Genomic DNA, 20,580 nt, shown 5'->3' with positions numbered 1-20,580 from the left:
CTATTCTATTCTATTTTAAAAAGACTATAAAGTGTTCTGCGAGGAGTTTGTAACACACATTACCCTTTCCCTTGTTCGATTTGTAACATTTCTTGTTTGAATTTGGAACAATGAGTTAATGTTACCATTTTCAACACAAAATTAATGGAATCCAAATACAAATGGCCTTTATTGTCTTCATTGATATCCGTTTGGTATCAGTATATCGAATGCAATATCGATTTACCTTTCCTTTGTTCGCCTTCATCTATTTCCAACTGCGCGATGAATATTTAAAAACGTTTCGTGGACTCGATTTGCTTGTGACTTTATAACTAAGTAGAGTACTGCATTGGATTGTTTACTTACTTATTAGGTACTATAGCCATAGAGGCAGCCAATCAGCTCGCGAGAGCAAACACTTCAGGACCCCGATATCGACCCCACCGGCGTGGTGGACGATTTCCCTCAATCAGCGCTTCAACCTACCCGAACCAAGCCACCAGGGTCGATTAATTCTTTCAAATGTTCTCTTCTTCGCTCCCCATTTGTCCGGCCAAGTAGTTAATGCCATCTGCGGCAAATCTATAATAAGTCGGGTCAAAAAAAGGTTCTATAATATAACAGGTCAAATACCTAATAGCCCAGTGGATACTAAGATTGAGGATCCTTGAAGGTATGCAGTAAGGTAGAAAACTTTTCAAAGCCAAGAAAACTTACCAATGGGAAGCGAAACTAAATTTTCATAAAGTTGTAAATGTCAACCGACGAACCAATTGTAAAATTAATATAAATGTCGTTGTGAATAATGTGGAGGTAGCAAGATAAATGTGTCAGGATCGAAGCTAATGGAATCCCATAGTCTCTGCTTAGTGTCTTTGCTCTATGAGTTATGTATGTATTTAAATGTCAACCATAGAGCGCTACGGGTCTCTGCGCGGAAGTCTGATTTACTCCAAGATGGAAACATAAAAACATGCTTTACGACAAAATAAACTTGAAAGTCATCCAATTCTTTTATCCCCAACTCCCAAACCAATTTACTTCCTAACGAGAAAATTACCTATTTTTAACAGTTCAATAATATCAAATATATTCTGGGTAAAGCTCGGTTCAAGACTTAAACAAAATCCAATCCTCTAACAGCCCATTTAAAATATTGTAGAGCATTAAATGGGAATATTATTTGGGCATGTGGCAAATTATTTGAGATAATATACAGGGTGATAGTGAAATCGTAACGTAAAATTTGAGGAATAATTCAGCCCACGATCCTGAGTTGATATCAAATGGAATTTTACGTCGCAAAAGTAAGGTCAAATAACTAGGAAAAAAACACTTCATTTTGTATGAGTTTTTCGACAGGGATATCGATTCAGAATCATGGTCTGAATCATCCCTCAAAGTTTTTGTTACAATGTCACTAAAACCTGTAAGTGTGTAAAATTGTGAACCGATATGACGAATGATAGAGATGAATGGAAGAAGACAATGATGTATCGACCGCAATTAGAGTAGGATAGTGGCAAGAAGATCAACTCTTCAAACGTTATGCTATTTGGACAAGCAATAATGTAAGTTCTAGACCGTGTATTGAGAAACTAAAGTTAAGAGTCTAGAAAAGCTTTTAGGATAGATTTTTTATCTGACAAAAACATATAATAATATTATCTTTACCAGTTGATGTGGGGAGTTGACGTGACTAATGGGGAGCGCTAAGGGCTCTCACCAGATAGTCCAAGAGTAAAGTCATATTAAAATGAGTATTAAGAAAATTGAATTGTCGGTGTGTTCAAAAAGTTATTCTATCATAGTTTTAATTTTCAACTGCTTTTAGCTCGTACTGATTTTTACCGAATAGAATTTACATTTTGCAAAATTGCGACAAGGTAAACTCAAAAGGGACAGTACCTGATTCATATTCTATTCAACACCCCGTTGTGATTAGCTAAAATCCCTTCCTTTAGTAACAAAAGCTTTACCTGTATTCCGGTTAACTAGATATTTCGGTTACAATACTAGTGACGCCTTCATTCAAACCAGATCTACATTAAGGCTGAAGGCTTTGATTATTTATGTGTATAAGTATAAATATACCTATAAACTATTCGTGAACAAGACGGGTATCATCATCAATAGTATAGACATTATGTTTTTATATATTCTTTGGGGCAATTTTCTGAGTTAGTGAGGATAGAAATGGCAAGATGATTGGACACTTAATAAAACACGACGAAATTATTAAAAATATATAAGAAAGGAAGACAGAATGAAAGAGAGGAATGGGAAGACCAAGAAGAGCTTACAAGGAACAAATTAAGGAAAAGGCAAACGTCGTGTCTTATAAGGAATATAGGTACATACACAAAACAGTATAGAATAAAAGAAAAGCCATGGTAACAAAACCTACTTATATTAAGAATAATAAATGTTCCACTGAGACCATATACCTTGTGCACATAATTTACCTTGTGTGTTCTGTGTTTTACCGACGTACCCCAAAAAACACTAAATTTAAACAGCAAACGACGAAACCTATTTCAATAAACCGTCGCCGCTAGGACGCCGGACGGACTGTGCAAATAGGAGATTTATTTTTATACCGGGATCATATTCGATTCCCGACGGACACGATTCACCCGATATTGTCCGGACAAATTCGTGGGCAAAGGTCCGTTGTCAATAAAGGGTAAATTTACCCTCAATACGAGGCTGATTGAAAGCCTCGGCCTACGCACAGAGCATGGAATGAAACGCCCGACCGCTACAGGCCAAAGTCATGAAATAATTTTATTATCGGCCGATTTTAACCACAGCGCATAGGTAATGCCAGCGACTACCATCTTTTCATAACTTGGCATGCAAAACTTCATCCTTGTTGTATGTATAAGACGATTAAGATTTTGTAGCATTCGTATTTGAAGTCTTTTAGTGAATAAGCGACGCCTCTGACACTATGGGATAATTTGATAAAGACGCCTGTAGCCGTTGTCATGTTGATTTCATGCTCTAACCCTATGTATGACCTGAAAAGGATCTAATTGTCTATCTAAACCTTCTAAATTGGCCGTGTGACGCAAATCCCCCAAAATTCTATTTACGGACGAATATGCTTGTTATGTACATGGGGATTTCCAACATATATTCTATCTATTTATCATCTACTCAGCCTGTATTCACCCACTGCTGGGTATTGGCCTCGTTGATTTCACGCCATCCGTTTCGATCCTGTGCAAGTCGCATCCATTGCTTTCCAGCATAACTCACAATGTCATCCGACCACCGGACATATATATATTTACAGCATCAAATATTGCTTTTAATAAATGATTTCAAACTTAAATTAGGTGGATCTAACGATGAATGCTTTCTAATAACGTCACAACGATGACCCTGTTCTAATAACTGCCTAATTCCTCTATGAATAGATACGGCTTATGACGTGCTCACCTGCGCTTCGCTAAGCTTCGAATAGATTAGGTATCTCCAATATGATTCACTGAAATGATTATTGTTCGTGATCGACTGTTCATAGGTGGATAATACAAAAATCCTCCCGAAGAACAGCAAAACATAAAAGTTATTCAAAAGTTAGAGTAACGCTTTTCGATTTATATAAAAGGGAGCACATCTATTGTAAAGTTAAAAAAGAAGAGTATTTTTGTTTATTCGTAAATATTCCTTCGGTATGGCATTACTTTTTCTTTATGCTTACCTTCGAAGGCAGCTTTTGATATACGATATAAGTAACGCAAATGCAAATGGGGAAATTTTGGCAATAAATTGCGATTTAGAAGTCTTTTCGGATAAGAATTGACTGTCGAAAAAAATATTACGGGCGGAAAGAAATAAATTGGCAGAATGGATGACAAGATCAAATTTCAAAAATAGACTGGATAACATGGAAAATACGTAACATTGGAATATATTTTTGAAAGCGGCATGATTACCTACACATAATCTCGCGGGGGCAAAAATTTTTTTACAATAATCAGAGTACCTAAATGTCTATAAGTTACCTTTTGGTTGTACGAATGGGGTAGCCTGAAAAGCTTTAAGCAAAGGTATCCTTGAAGGCAAAAAATATCAAAGTTCCGTACATATTATATTACATATACATGAGCATATGTGGAGAGCGAAGGGTGTAAATGATGCGATTTAAATTAAGTATATTGTAAAAGTCGGAGAACTAGATGAAAAACTGGACATTTATTAATAGATGCGGATCCTAGACTAGCAAGTAGAACATAAAGTAAGTAAAGATATTTATAACAGATTAATATGTGAATAGGAACCGTATGAATAAATGCGTCTTGAAGGATCTAGGTTCAGAATTTTGCCACAAAAGACGTTACAACAACAATGACGGCAGAAGCTAGATTTCTCTCAGGTTATATGGTGAGACAAATCCAGCTTATTATCTAGTTAACTGGAACAGAGCCATTCATACCTCAGGATCATAGCCCTAATTTTGTAACATAAGGTGTCTATTGGACTAACTATAACCAATTTACAAGCTTTAACGTAAGAGGCTAATTAATTTAGAATAGGCGTCAGAAATACCCGAAACGTTGACGTTCGTAATAAACTCATTTAAACACCTTTGACTGAGTGCCTGTCTCATCATTAACGGAGAAAGTTTACCAAAATCCCTGGAAGCCTGAATCCGAGTTCATTTCAAATAGTAAATGAAGTCTAAATTGAATTTCAAAATGAAAAGCCGGAACGAAAAGGATCTCTTTCAAATAAAGCATTTAATTTCATTTGAAATTATAAATCCAGCAAATTAATTTGAGCATCAACAATAACTACACTACGTGTTAATTCCTAAATGCAATAAAATACGTTATGCGATATTTGTAAATACATTTTCAACAGAAAACTGTGCTGAATTCAGCTGTTACTATAGAAAGAATTTGAAGAAGAAAAGGCATAAATTTAGATATTAATAGCGTAGACTATTTATATCATTTGTACGTATTAAACTTTGTATTGTGTATGTCGCTAAATGTTTAATGATTTTATATTACAAGAATAGTTTATAACATAACATAGACATTCAATTTATAGTTGGCGTACAGCCTCATTAACCAAGTAGTTAATTAATTTAAGTACCAGCGTGAAAATCCCACAAATTGGTTCAATTGACACTGAAACAACAACAGCCCATTGGCAGTTGTAACGGAAATCCACGAACTCCCAAAGGCTTTGTTGAAGCGAAATCAGGTACCAATTTTACAACAATTTAGTGCTTGTCGAAGTCAAATATTCCGCTTGCTTAATCGCTCTCATGCGGAACACTCGCACGCGTTCACTGGCTCTACCCGCATCAACCTCTGACGTCATGCCAGAAACAAGTAAGGATCAAATGCTGAAACGTAACGAACGTGTGCGCATAAAAAGTCATCGCATTCTTTGGCGCTTTACATAAAGTTCAATGCCCTGTTACTAAAAATCTTTCAAATTAAGTTAATTTTTCTTAGTTAGTCAAGTTAAGTCTTTAAAATTACACTAGCTATTTCTTTGAAACAATATTTTTTGCAGGTTTACAATTCACTGAACACAAAACGTTGCAAAGTAATTTATTTAAACCCACAAAAACACTAATTAAAAAACCAAAGGCACGTAAAATACCTTATGAAAATAATTAAGTTGTGAAAGTTTAACATTTTTATACCTATTATAAAATACATTTTGCTCTTGTAAATGTGAAACGTTATTCACATTTTAATATAATTATTATGTTATAATACCAGATATTTTAGTAAGAAAGTCCTAGAACAGAAATAACAGAGCTCCAGATAATAAAATGTGAAACTCTATATCGTTATCTACATAATTATCTATTGGTATAGTTAATAACAGCCAGCTATTTTAAGGGGTTTAAATTTTAAATATAGAATTTATACATAATTATTTTTCGATATAGTAAGATTGGAATTAAAATTCTTTAAATTCCGCATAAAATAGCTATTTTATAGTTAGAATTGTTAATTAACCCGAGTTCCATTAAATTCGTCACATATTGGATCCAATTTGGTACAAAACGTTTACTTCATCTTGGCCTGAAAAGGAGTCCATAAAAACTACAAAAACAGAGAAACTTAGAAACAGGACTTTACATACCTTTGTAGGTATAAGTCAGTAAGTTGGAAAAGTAGTTAATCTACAATAACTCACGTCAAAAAAGAAAGACACATTGTAATTCTAAACCATCCGTGGCTCCACTCAAATATCAAGACTAATCGAGCCAGGCAAAGGGACGACAATTGATATTTTAGAAGATTTTTGGAATTGCTTGCTTAATATGGTTTAGTAGGGCACTTACTGAATGAATTGGATCGGTGTTGCGGTACTGGCGGGCAAAGCACTTCGCTGCCCAGGCTGCTTACGCTGACCACATCCCGAAGTTCTCCGAGCGACGACGATCGCAGAGTCGGCAAAGAGAAGTTCACTTCTTTGGTCCTGGACAAACAAATATTATCATATAGTGAGGCCTTCATAATAATAAAACGAAATATTTTACGACTAGGTATTTTCCTGACTGGGTGAGTCAGAGGTACAGCATTTATCCGTAACTATAGTACCAGTAGTCAAGCTAGGACGAGCGTGTTAATCATTTTACCCCATACTATTCATGCATATTTTTCGATTATGTCGCTATTACGCCGACGTACGGATGGATGCCATAAAATCGTTTAATAGACACTTATCTAGGTATATGTATTTTTTCCCTCGTTGGCTAGGAACATGGTAATTGACGACTTTACCGCTGAAAGCGTATTAATGTATATAAAATAAAGCCCCTAATCCCTAGCAGGGTTGAGTTGCAGGTCTTAAATAAGACAACACACTGTCATTCCTAATATTCATTCTGTTAAACCGCATGGTCGCAGGTAATCCATCCGTCGTCCAAATAGGTAATCCATCACTTTGAAAAAGACGTTTGCGTATACAGTACAATAGTGACAGTCTACGGGCTTTTTTTGACGTGATTTATTGTAGATTTGCCGCAGATGGCATTAACTACTTGGCCGGACAAATGGAGAGCGCTGAAGGCTCTCACCCGGTACAACGTTTAAGACAACAGGCCTGATGGTGCTCAGCGAACCTCGGCTCAGGGCGTCGTCTGAGAGGAAAAATATTTGAAAGAATTATTAATCGACCCTATAAATATTAACGTAATCCATAACAGAATTCAGAAACAATACGGCCATTTGTAAAGAGATAGGAAAGGAAATACGCGCAACAGGTATTGTAACGCAAAAAGTCATTACGGCTAGAGAGAAGTCGCAACGGAAAACGAATGAAGCCTATAAAATAACTCACTTACAATAGCATTCAACAAATGGCCTGTTTTCTACTGTAAGCTTCCAACCTTCCAATGTAGTTATTTATTTTAAGTTACTTACATAACATAGGCTCACAAATATATCTATCCAATCAGGATATTCATAGGTACATCTATCGCAAGATGAACTAAGTACCCATTCCATACCGAGCCAACGGCCTCCGTGGTACAGTGGTTGAGCGTTGAGCTCACGATCCGGAGGCCCCGGGTTCGAATCCCGATAGGGACATATCACAAAAATCACTTTGTGATCCCTAGTTTGATTAGGACATTACAGGCTGATCACCTGATTGTCCAAAAAGTAAGATGATCTGTGCTTTAAGCTGTTGGTCCCGGTTACTACTTACTGATGTATTAAATCGTTATATATGATCCATATCAGGGGCCTTTGGCGGCTCAATAATAACCCTTACACCAGGGTTGATGACACAACCCACACGATAAGAAGAACACCGAGCTTCCTGTTAGACCAATGTGATAGGTTTTGACTAACAAAGTTGCCTCGACCACTATAGATGGCGATACGGCTCACCACCTATCACGTTATTTTAAGTAACATTGAATTTATCGTTATTTAAATTATCCTGGTGTTTTAATGTGGTGCAGATATTGATTTAAATGACCAACTTAACCACCATGGTGTTAGTTACTATTGAGCCTCGAAACTTTCCTGACATGGCTCAATATATCGACTACATTCTTACTCAGGTAAGGTTAAATAGTAACCGGGACCAACTGCTTATCGTACCCTCGAAATCTTACTTTTATCGCCACCAGGATTACGTCTCCTCCGGGATTAGGTTTTGGGATATCGGAATCGTGAAGTCGACACATTGTATTTACGGGTGCGATTAAAACAATGACGATTGGGTTTGACTTCTCCTCTGGTCCAACTAAACGTATTTTGTGTAACAACACCAGAAGTTTTGTATCCATTAAATACTTTAAATAGCGTATCAACAAGTTATCCGTATCTGCCATCGCAATTTTATTTATCTAATAAAAGAGTAGACAAACCGTCTGGCTATCACAATTTTCTAGCCGTTAAGAAATCATTGTACTCTTTCAATCTGAAACGCAAACACTGCAATCGAGTTCAAAAGAGCTAAGGAATGAAAAAGAAACAACCTTGTGGCTATATTCACTTTGTTTTCAAGAGTTTAAAGTTCACAAATAGTGTAAAAAGGAACGACATTTTCAAGTTTTCATTTCGCTACTTTTGTCGCTAATCAATTCTTATTCAAATTCTGTCTGATTGTATATTACTCTCTGAGTAGCCAATATAGGTACTTAATCGATGAAAGGAGCATCTATAGGATCTAATAATTTACAAACTTTGGCAAACAAATTAAAAGATTGAGGTTTCATACCTAATTAAAACACATAATACCCGGTTCTGGTATCAAATCTGAAATCCCGTGATCATGACACTCGCAACAGTATTGAAATATCGGGATTCTCATAACCCTGATTTTAACGCGGTAAGAACTCGGTATTATTTGTTTTAATTATAAATTAATAGATGATCGCTGTGTAATAGTATTAGCATTTAAAGTTTCTCCGTAGGTAGATACTACTTACTTTTATCCCTACGTTTGCAAGCAAAGTTTGTAGATTTCAGTTTGCTTGTAAATTCCGATAATGATGTACAATCTTGTAGACTGAAATGCCTAGGGTGAAAGCGAGGTAAGACGAGTAGGTATTAATATTAAAATTCTTTTAACAAATCAAGTTAAATTTAATGAAAGACTGGCACTAGGGTATCTTTATAATAATGAATTACTTAAAATGTATATCCATTAAGGCTTGTTCAAATCCCAAAAATATTTAATTTTGCAACAAGAATCTACTTACAGAAGGTTTTTGACTCAAAAATTTGGTCCCAAGCCGCATCGGCGGGTTTAATTACGTAATTATAAATATTTTATTATATCAAATTCTGATTTTTATTAAGATTAACGAGAGAGGGAGGGTTAAAAAGGTCACATTGAAGCAATTCATCAAAAGTAATATTTCAATACGACTTTTGAAATATTGCTTTTTAGATGAATTGCTTCGACATAGCCTGATTAACCCAATTACGTTCAGAAAATGTTCGGGTTCTCTGTTTTAGTACAACTGTCCGAGTTACTTCCTGGTTCACCAGGGACTGTAGTTTTATGACAAGATCCGGGCTGCTTGTATTTCTCAATTTCCGCTTGCATGGTTTTCTCCAGTTCTTTAAAAATATTTTACGTCGACAGAATTTTAAATTTTAAAAGTATTTCCACTTTTAGTGCTGAGCACACCTGTTCTCGCGATGAGCTTTGAACATATATATTTGAATTTGTTTTAAAATAGCGATTGAGTTTCGCCCGGGGGATTTATTTCTTATTGAATGGATAGTTTTACTAAAGAAATTCCCTCACGTCATCTTTTGTTTCGTCAATACTCTTCGGATGTAGCTCTGTTTGTAATTTTTTTTTTTTGATATTGTAAAATGAACTCAAAGCTATTTTTTAAGGCATCAATGTATGCTAACTGCAATATTTTTCGTGTCACATTATTATCAAGAAACTTCTCTACAAATGCCTTGCAGGAAACATTGTTATAAAAAATAATAGTATTATAAAGGAAGGATAGTAAGGATTATAATCAATTTAATTAGGACTCGTTTTAAACATCTATATGTATCGGAAGATATACCTACAATCAGTTAAAACAACTTGCAAGTAGATATAGGTACTTGACTTTAAAATACATTAATTATAATTCGAACTTCTACGTTCAAAGTTATAGTACCTATAAGTACTTCGTAAATTTGTATTTTCTTTACCTATCGTAATATTATTTCAAAGGATGTCTGGAATAATTATGTAGAAATATGGAAGATATGGATGATATTTGATGATGATGGAAGATAATTAATTTCAATTAAATAAATGGGTTCCGAAATAAACTCATATTTAAATAAAGGATTACACAGATTCAATCCTTATTTCGTATGTAGATATAGTTAATTGGCATTCCTTTAGTCATGTAAATTGTAAACCTCTTTGAACCGAGAGAATTACACACATCTTAAGGGACATAAAAGAACCCGTATTTTTAGACAAGCACGCAGTAATCATGGATGTCTCTCGTTAGGATCCTAACAAGCCACTTTCGATTCCTCGACTCTCATAAAAATGTTTATACATAGACAAAAAATATAAAGTTTAAAAACTAAAACCTAAAAAGTTTAAGACAAGAAAATATATCTCATAAAATCTTTCCAATAGTGATGTTTATTAGGACAGATTGGCATTCGACCACGGCTATCTCCTAAACATCACTGTATACTTCATTGTAACAGTAATTTTTTGGAAATATTTTTTTTTTCTTCTTCTTCTATCGTGTGGGTTTTGAGGTGGATTGCCAACCGCATCAACCCTGACGTCAGGGTTGCTATTAAGCCACCAAAGGTCCTTGATAGGGCTCATGTAACGACTACTAACTGACATCAGTAAGTAATAACTGAGACCAACGGCTTAACGTGCCTTCCGAAGCACGGACCATTTCACTTTCGGACAATCAGGTGATCAGCTTGTAATGTCCTAACCAAACTAGGGATCACAAAGTGATTTTCATGATGTGTCCCCACCGGGATTTGAACCCGGGACCTCCGGATCGTAAGCCCAACGCTCAAACCACGGGACCACGGAGACCGTAATATTTTCTTATGTTATACTTTTTCATCAGGGTTTTTCGCGGCTTAATAGTAACCTTGATACCGCAGGGTTGATGAGGTTAGTTGAGTTTTTTTTACAACCCACACAAGAGAACGAATAATACAACAACAAAAACAAGTAGTTGCTTAATACGTCTAGTTTCAAAACCGTATTCTGGTTCTCATTTGTTATGTCACACTAACCATAATAACGCTGTAAGTGCCAATTTACATTGATGTACCTACAACGGCCTACAGCTCTTGATAGCACTTTGAGACAATGTTGATTGAAGACAATGCAAGTTTCATGTCACGCAAATTTAGATTACAATACAGTTCACTGTAGTCAAGTATTCGGAAGTGAGGAACAATACTATATCCTGAACATAGATAGAGCTATCAACTACTGTTGACGAACTATCGATTGTTCATCTTGAATATGATGTATACTATACACCCCGGACACTTCATACAAAAACCCCGTTTTAGACAAACACTACACATTGACGACATCGCACACGCGTATCTGTATGTGTGTGACGTCTGACATCCATACGACTGAAAACTAAAGTAAGACCGAGGGGGATGAGGTAAACCTATGTCAGTCGCTGGTGGGGAGCGGAGTTTTGCCGTTAAAAAATAATAATAATAATAAAAAAGTTTATTTAGGTAAAATCTACGACACACATATACATTTACAACATTAAAATATACACACATTAATATTTAAGTAGTTGGAAAACATAAAGGTATATGGGTGCCGCAGTTCACCAAAAAAGGCCAGGGTTCAGTGAAAAATTTACCCAGAGGGCAACACTGATTTTCAACCCACGCCGATCGGTGAAACGCGAGTACCCGCACAATAAATTTTAAAAAATAAATAAAGAGTACAAAACAAAAAAAAAACGACAGTGTTACACCGTTCTATACGTAGTAATCTTCCTTATTCTATGTCAATACTATCATCACACAGCAATACTACCAATATTATTGCTTCTGAATATCGTTACTACCGATACTATTGCTTCTGACTATTGCTACTATCGATAAAATTAGTTCTGATTTTCTTTCTATCGATATTATTGCTTCAGGCCATTGTTACTACCGATACTATTGTTTCTGACTATTGTTACTACCGATAGTATTGCTTCTGACTATTGTTACTATCGATAGTATTGCTTCTGACTATTGTTACTATCGATAGTATTGCTTCTGACTATTGTTACTACCGATACTATTGCTTCTGAGTATTGTTATTACCGATATTATTGCTTCGGACTATTGTTACTACCGATACTATTGCTTATGACTATTGTTACTACCGATACTATTGTTTCTGACTATTGTTACTACCGATAGTATTGCTTCTTACTATTGTTACTTCCGATTGTATTGCTTCTGACTATTGTTACCACCAATACTATTGCTTGTGACTATTGTTACTATCGATAATATTCCTTCTCACTATTGTTACTATCGATAATATTTCGTCTGACTGTTGTTACTATCTATAGTATTACTGTGTAACGATAGTATTGATCCAAATGAGCTATCGATAATATTGTTTTTTTTTAAACTATCGACAGTGGCCGATAGGTAACACTATTTTGAACAAAAGTCAATCAGAATACCGTAATAAAGCTATTCTAACATCTAGCATTATTAACCCTTTATGTAACTTAAGTTTGGAGCCTTTGGCAAAGACCAATGATATTGCATTTCAAAGACCAACTTTGAGGTCTACAATAGGTGTCTATTGACTATGTTATATTGGGAGTCTACAAGTTTGCTTTTGAATACTGAACAATGATGTGCCTTTCTAGGGAATATTCTCGAAGTGAGAATGTTTTCGTAGTAAAAACTTTTTACTAGTCAAGATACTGGCAGCTTTTCTTTTTCAAATTGTTATTTCTTGTAGTCTGGACTTATCTGCCAAAAGGTTAAGTAATAAAGCTCTTTTTGCATACATTTTGCGACTTTTTACTGCCAGAAATGTTCCCACTTTAGGAACCATTTTGAGAACAGAACATCACTGATACTGAAGACAAAACTACAAACTGCCACATCTGCTTAAAACTAGTAATAGTTACCGAAGTTAAAGTATCTATAGGTACGGTCACGGGTACTACTATGTATACACTTTGAAACCATGTCACATTAAAATTTTTGACAAATAAAATCGTAATTCTCATTAATTGTCAAATATGAGAGTGCGACAGGGTTCTAAAATGGGTACATGATATTGCTCATGACTGTACTCTGGTAGGAATAAGTGAATCTAAGCAACCTTCTAGAAACTAGTACAACCTTGAAACAAGTGATTACGAAGGAAAGTGTTTATTTCACCGACTGGCAAAGGAAAGCGTAACAAATAAGTTTGAGACATTTTTTATAACTCGCACGTTTTCTTTTGCCATCTCTACTGAACGAATACATTTGTTTTGTAGCACATAAAGTGTTGGTTTTATTAAGTTTTTTTTTGATATGTCATTTTTATTTCTATTGTTTTTTTTCTGGCTTTGTCAGTCATAATAAAATTCAGCACAGATTGGTTTGTTTTGCTTTTTCGAAATTTATATACATTCATAACAAGTGGTATACAGCCTAAGTGGTCTAGTGGTGGAGCATTAGGCTCACAATATGGAGGTTTGGGTTCCATTTCCGACGGGGACATTGTCGAAATCAGTTTGTGAAACTGTCCTTTGTTTCGTAAGGACTTTTCAGGCTTGAATCACCTGATTATCCAAAAAAGTAAGATGTTTACGTTCTTTGGAGGGCACGTTAAGCTGTTGGTTCCGGCTATTAGCCTCTACCAACTCGCAGTAGCGCAGCGTGGTGGATTTTGCTCCATAGCCCCTCCGGTTGATCGAGTGATGTTTATGTTAGATAATGTAAATAAATCTGTATACTAAATTAAAATAAGAAACTGAAAGATTGACTGATCATTCTCCTCATCATCTCCCTAGCGTTACCCGTTTTCACTGGATCCACTTACCTAAGCTGAAGATTTTACAAGCTCTTTTTTTGACAGAAGCGATTACCTGTCTGACCTTCTAGGTTTAAGAGCAAACTGGTCCAATACAGGTTAGGAAACGTATTTCTCGCGTATGTGGGTTTTCACAACGCTAAGCACGCGATAATCATTTTAATCATGCTCCGTAACATAACATGAACAGCCTATAGACGTCCCACTGCTGGGCACAGGCCTCCCCTCAATCAAACGGAGAGGCATGCTCCGTAAATATTTAAATAAAACAATAGAGGATTTTAGTATGAAATTGTACTTACAAGTAACACGGCGCGGTGATGTCATGTGGAGGGTACACGAGGATCGGCGGGGAGGGCGCGGGGGAGGGGCTGTTCTTGCGCCGGCGCGCGCAAAACACGCCCGCCATCACGATCAACAGCACTAGCGCTGCGCTCGCGCCGCCCAGAGCTACCAACACCGCTTCTGAAGAAAAATACACGTTGATACATTCACTGCATCAAGTACAGCTTTTTGGACATACAACATAAGTAGGTAGGTACACAGGCAAGGGGGCCATCTGATGGTAAGTGTTCACCGCCACTTATGGACATTTGCTGCACCTTGGGTATTGCTTTTGGTATTGCTTTTGCGTTGCCGACTGTAAAGAGACTAATTCACTCCTTTTTTGAACCTCATATCGAATAGCTTATTAGGGCACTGTTAGAGCAAGTGGTAGCTTATATTAGGACACTGTGACGTAATATATTACTAGGTATACCTAGTAAGTGACCTAGGTGTTTGTTAATATCCAGTAATGGATAAACAATGTTGGCTGGTCGTGCAGTATTGGCTTTCAGCGATTAGATCGATGAATGGTAATTTAGGGAACTTCACAACTCCTATAACATATTACAGACGGGACTGAAGTTTTCTAAAGTAAAATATCTATACCCGCAGTTTTCCGAATTTTTAAATCTCCATAAAACTCTAAAACATTGATGAAATCGGGTAGGAAAAAAGGTTCGTGGTTTCTTTTTTATACAAAACATTGATGAAAACGGGTAACTTAGACAAAAGGTTCGTGGTGTCTTTTTTTTAAATAAGCTCGCGTTTGGCCACAATCTCACTTGATAGTAAGTGTCGATGTGGCCTAAGGTGGATCACGGGGGTTATTAAACTGACTGAAAGACGCATAACGTGTCCAGAATTTGGATCGTTCTTCTATCGTGTGGGTTGTGAGGTGAAGCACCTCATAAACCCTGGTGTCAGGGTTACTATTGAGTCGCCAAAGGCCCCTGACATGGCTCATGTAACGACTACTTACTTATTATTTTCTTGAAGAGTTTTTTCTTTTTTGTCTTTATAACTTTTTTCTTTAAGAGTTTTTTATACATATATTTAAGAGCTGTGCTCTTGTCGGTGGAGTAATCGCTTTTCCTCTCTTCTCTCCGCCCAATCCTTCACCTCCTGATACGACACGACCTGCACCTTCTCTTTTATTTGTTTCATAAATGTTCTCCTAGGTCTACCCCTTCCTCTCTTTCCTTCAATTTAACCTTCTATGATGTTCTTTATAAATGAATCGTGTCGTATCTGGTGGTTGTGTAAAGTATCTATTATGGTTCTTTCTTTTTCAACTCTTCAAATTTATTTTTTTAATTCCAGAAAATTATTAGGTCCTTATTGCGTTAGCTTTTGCGCACGGACCCACGAAGTGTGACTGTTTAGTTCAGGTTTTAAACTTTATGTTTAGTGACGATCGCTAACAAAGTTTGCGGTTTAATTGTGTACATTTACAGATAACATTAATTTTGTTAGTCAAACCAGTGTTTGTTGTTGGAGTTATCTTAATTTCTTGTTAAAGGGCAAAAGGTCATGTTAGCTAATAAACCAGGGATTAAAAAGGCCACAACGAAGCAATACATCTATTAAAGTAATATTGCAATTTGACATTCACGCAAATAAAAGTAACTATGTGGCCTTTTTAGACCCCCAGGTCTTCATCATATTTGGTTACTATCCAACAGAAAAGTATTATAGACTCTAACGGTGCTCAGTGAAGTGTGGGAAGTTCCTTAGTTCATCTTGCGATGGATATACCTCTGACTACCAAATTGGGATATAGTCACGAGCTTATGTTCTTGTGTATATTGTCTTGTGTGCGAGAAAATAATTTGTTGTAGCAATTTTATCTTGCCAGAAAATATCTCCAGAAGTTAGAGTCAAGTCCAAAAGTCATGCAAAAGTCGATGTTTGAATTTCTATTCTAGACCGTTTCGGACTTTGAATTCTACGCTAAAATTATGAAGAAACAATCAATTGTTGTATGTTTATAAAACTCAAATAGGAGTTTTAAAATAAAAAAACTACTGGACCAATTTCCAAAAAATTTTCGCCATAAGAATGCTGCATTATCTCTGAGTAACATAAGATACATAATTATTTAAACATGACTGTTTAAAAAATAAATATGCACCTTTGTTTATAAAACTTAAGATCTGATAAAATAAATAAAAATCTACTGGATCATTCTAAAATTCTTTCGCCATAAGAATGCTGCATTATCCCTAAGTAACATAAGATATATAATTATTTAAACATGTTTCAAAAACATAAATATGCATCCGTGCGATATTAGGACGAGCCGCTATGTTTCATGAAATATATCAACAGAAACACAGAAAAAAGCAAATACATTTCTTCTAGGTACTTCCTCGATTGTACAAACACCACGCAAGTACACACTAGAGTTACTGCGTAAACATAATTTTCTGTCTTAATCCTCTCACGCAATGCCCATATTTCATAACTCAGTAATAAAATACCTATACCGAAAGATAATAGCTGACCCTTTTCACAATACTTTCTCACAAAACGGCATTGCAGAAAAAAATACTCTTTAATGCGCGCTAGAATAATACTAAGTAGTTTATACTTGTAATGCCTAGTGAAGAACGAAAAAAAAAACAACAATATCTAAACGTAAAATCGATACTGAGTATTATTATGCTTTACATAGAAATAATATTAAAAACTAACTGACTTAAATAATGTTATAACCAAAAAATATTGGAAGTGGGTACCTACATTAATTATACAGTAGTAAGTAAAAAAAATGATTATATTCCTTTTTAACCTAACAGTAACACCCCTTTCACACGGCAGTCCAGTTTTTAACAGGATCCCGTTTTCTGCAGGATCCCGTTTGATGGCGAATATGTTTATATGCTAGCGTTCACACGAGCATCCCGCATGCGGGATCCTGCAAAAAACCGATCCGGTCGAATTGTGCCGTTCGGTTTTGTCACTAGAAACTGGATCCGAAGTCCAGTAAAAAGCGGGATCCCGTTTAATCACACATATATTTTAATAGCGGTGTTCACACGGCAGTCTAGTTTTGCTGGACCAGCTTTTTACTGAATCCTGCAAAACTGAACTGCCGTGTGAACACAGCGTCCATTTTAGCAGGATACCGTAAAAAGCCGATCCTGCAAAACTGGACTGCCGTGTGAAAGGGCTGTTAGTATAATGAGCGGAAAATGCCCTAATTTCACTTTTGTTAAATTGACTTTGTAAAACTTTTTCGCCATATTTTATGCTTGGACGTCTTCAAAACTTTTATTGTTATCTTCCATCTCTAAGGACTCCTACAAAGCTGTTGAGTTCACGGAAATTCCACTTAAATGTCAACAGCGAGAAAATGAGCTTTTGCAAACACTGCTCTAGTAAAAGATTATAGAAGTTTTTTTTATATATTTCATAACTTGTCACACTGAAGATTTTTACACTTGAATCTTTTTTATGATAGCTGGTGTTCAGTAGACCTGGGCAAAAAGTTTTCAGCTTCACAAATGCTACTACATTAAAGCGAAATATTGATATTTCGCGACAGAAAATTCCACTTGATATTAACTAAGCATCATGGTCTGAATCATCCCCCTCAGTATTCGTAACGATGTGACTAACATCCTGTATATAGATACCGAATCGAAAATGCACTTGGACTCCAAAAGGTGATTGTGTAGAACCCCAATAATACCTTCTTTTTGGCGTAATGACTTTTTATTCTAAGACATAAATAAGTAGTTATAAGTTACGAGAACATGTAGATATAATGTAATGTACCAACATTTTCATAATAATATAGACACAGTAACGAAAACTTTGGGAGATAATAACATTTAGTCATGATTCGGAATTGATATCAAGTGGAATTTTCTGTCGGAAAATGTTAGTGTTGTTTTTTATTTAAATTATTTTCAGTAGTAAATTGTGTTTTTTTAAGTTGCATAGAACCGAAATTTTAAATAAAAAATAATAATGACTAAATCAACCCGCCGCAATAAGGCCGCCCAAATTGTACTGTATTCATGTGTTATGTCTGATTGTTGAAATTCTAGTTCTGTGCAATAAAGTATATTTGATTTGATTTGATTTTGATCAACCAACAAACCAGCCAATCAACCATCAATGTAAATCGAACAACACGAATACTCGTTAGACTGCGCGTAGTTCGATTTACATTACAACGCAGCAAAACTCAAAACATTTCTGACAAGAAAAACATCTCTTTTATCTTATTTGGTACAATCGGTAGACCATCTAATTTTATTTTCGTCGTGTTGTCACTAACACCCTGTGTATTACGTTTATTTTCTAACACTTCTTCAAATCGATAGGAAGCAATTTTTTGTAGATATGAAGGTGAAGCTTTTGTTCGTCATGTCTCTATTGTATTTCGTCTGACTTCAATAAACTGTGGATCAACAAAATAAATAAGGAAAACAAAATATAGGTATTTATTTCTTCTTCTTTCTTCTTCTCGTGTGGGTTGTAATAGCCAAACAATAAAGACTTATTTTATGTTGACTGAGTACTTTGTCGTAGCAAATATTAATAAAATTTAATTTTATAGAGGTGTAACCTAAAACAGGCATTTGTAACCGAATAAAGATTTTATTGTTCCAGTCTTTAGGGTTTTTATTATGAGTCCATCATAAAGCGCATTAGGGAATATTATTGCCATGTTACAGCGTTGGAAATGCGAAATGGCGTCATGAAAAATTTATGATCTTCATTAACCCGTGACTTGTGGCTATATTGCACAATACATTTCCATCATTTCCTTGGAAAGAAAGGTACAAAAAGGTACATTGAACTTGATGGTTTTCAGATAAATATAAAAAAAAATACAAACGCTTATTTTATTTTCTCGAAAACGCTTTATATAATAGAAAAGAACTTGTTTTTCTTTATTATATAAACGCGATATTAAAATTTTGCCCAGTGATGTCACATTTCAATAAAAAAAGAAACTGTCAAACAGCATATCTTGAAACCTGACATATAGTTTTTGTTTATTTTGTGGTATGTGACGTCCCACGAAGCTCAATCATGGCCCTGTCGTGTTTCGGGTCTTGTAATCAAAGGTCCGTGTTGCTCTACGCTGTAATACACAGATAACAAGCCCCATATTTAATTTTGTAAAAACAAAATATTTAAAAATGATCTCAATAAAAATAACTATTGGAGATATTCTACCATATCCGACATATTTCATATTTTATTGTTATAACTGTCAACTACTCAATTTATTATAAGTAAAAAATCCTTCAATAGCAATTGTGAATTTAAAAATAGAATGACTGAAGTGTCTGAGTCAATGATTGCAACTGTTTTATAACGACCATGAAAATTTTAGTGCTATTTTACAGATACCTACTATAATGGAGCCTACACAAATTAGTTTTCGGGACAATTCCTTTGGGAAAACTAAAGAAGCACTTACATACCTCAGGTTTCCCTGCCTCATCAACCCGTTTGAAGCAGTTCATTCTCTATTCATTATGCAGACAATTAACGTCTGGAACTCCCCGACAGGGTATATTGTCAAGGTAAATTCAGGACAACTTTAAGGTCAAATACAAACAAGATAGAAATTGGACGTTTTTTGCAAAAGCCTCAAGTAACCCATCTATCTATAAGATGATAACAATTTTGTGGAATAGACAAAGAGAAAGTACCTAATACCGCACTGTCATGTCGGTAAATTGGCCAGATGGGAATGAAAATATCACTTAGACAAAAAATTTCCTTTCTTGAAACCTCATAAAACTCTAAAAAATTTATGAAAGCGGGTAGGAAAAAAGGTTCGTGGTTTCTTTTAAAAAAAACATTGATGAAAGCGGGTAACTAGGAAAAAAGGTCCGTGATGTCTTTTTTTTAATTAGCTCCCGTTTGGCCACAGTCTCACTTGATGGTAAGTGTCGATGTGGTCTATGGTGGATCACAATGGTTATTAAACTGACTGAAACACGCATAACGTATCCAGAATTTAGATCGTTCACCTCCTTCAACGCAAGGTCCCTATACTCTTCCTTCTACCCTTGGTAAACTTAATAAAACCCGTAAAAATGAAAGCGCAAGGGAACCTTAATTTTATTCCATGAATAATAAACTCCCAAATACTTTTCCTCCGCTTACAAATACAATCCATTCTGAAAGTTCAACAATTAACATTTATTTGCTCACAAAATGTTCGCTGAAATTCCTTAAGAACGAGTAATCCGCAATGGCGTGAAAGCTGCTGATGGC

At 35.5% G+C, this 20,580-nt stretch overlaps 1 protein-coding gene across 1 annotated transcript in view; it reads right to left on the bottom strand.

The window, feature by feature from the left end:
* The window catches only part of LOC126374083 (synaptotagmin-15-like), a 93,242-nt gene that overhangs the window by 54,179 nt on the left and 18,483 nt on the right, over positions 1 to 20,580 (bottom strand). Inside the window, exons 4-5 of the mRNA XM_050020556.1 lie at positions 14,307 to 14,469; positions 6,308 to 6,444 (exon numbers count right to left, since the gene is read on the bottom strand). Coding sequence (XP_049876513.1) covers positions 6,308 to 6,444; positions 14,307 to 14,469 — 300 coding nt within the window. The remainder of the gene's footprint in view (positions 1 to 6,307; positions 6,445 to 14,306; positions 14,470 to 20,580) is intronic.

The sequence above is a fragment of the Pectinophora gossypiella genome, chromosome 16 (assembly GCF_024362695.1).
Source record: "Pectinophora gossypiella chromosome 16, ilPecGoss1.1, whole genome shotgun sequence".
NCBI classification, from domain to species: domain Eukaryota; kingdom Metazoa; phylum Arthropoda; class Insecta; order Lepidoptera; family Gelechiidae; genus Pectinophora; species Pectinophora gossypiella.
Note: the sequence above shows the minus strand (reverse complement) of the source record. Positions and strands in the feature narration are given on the sequence as shown.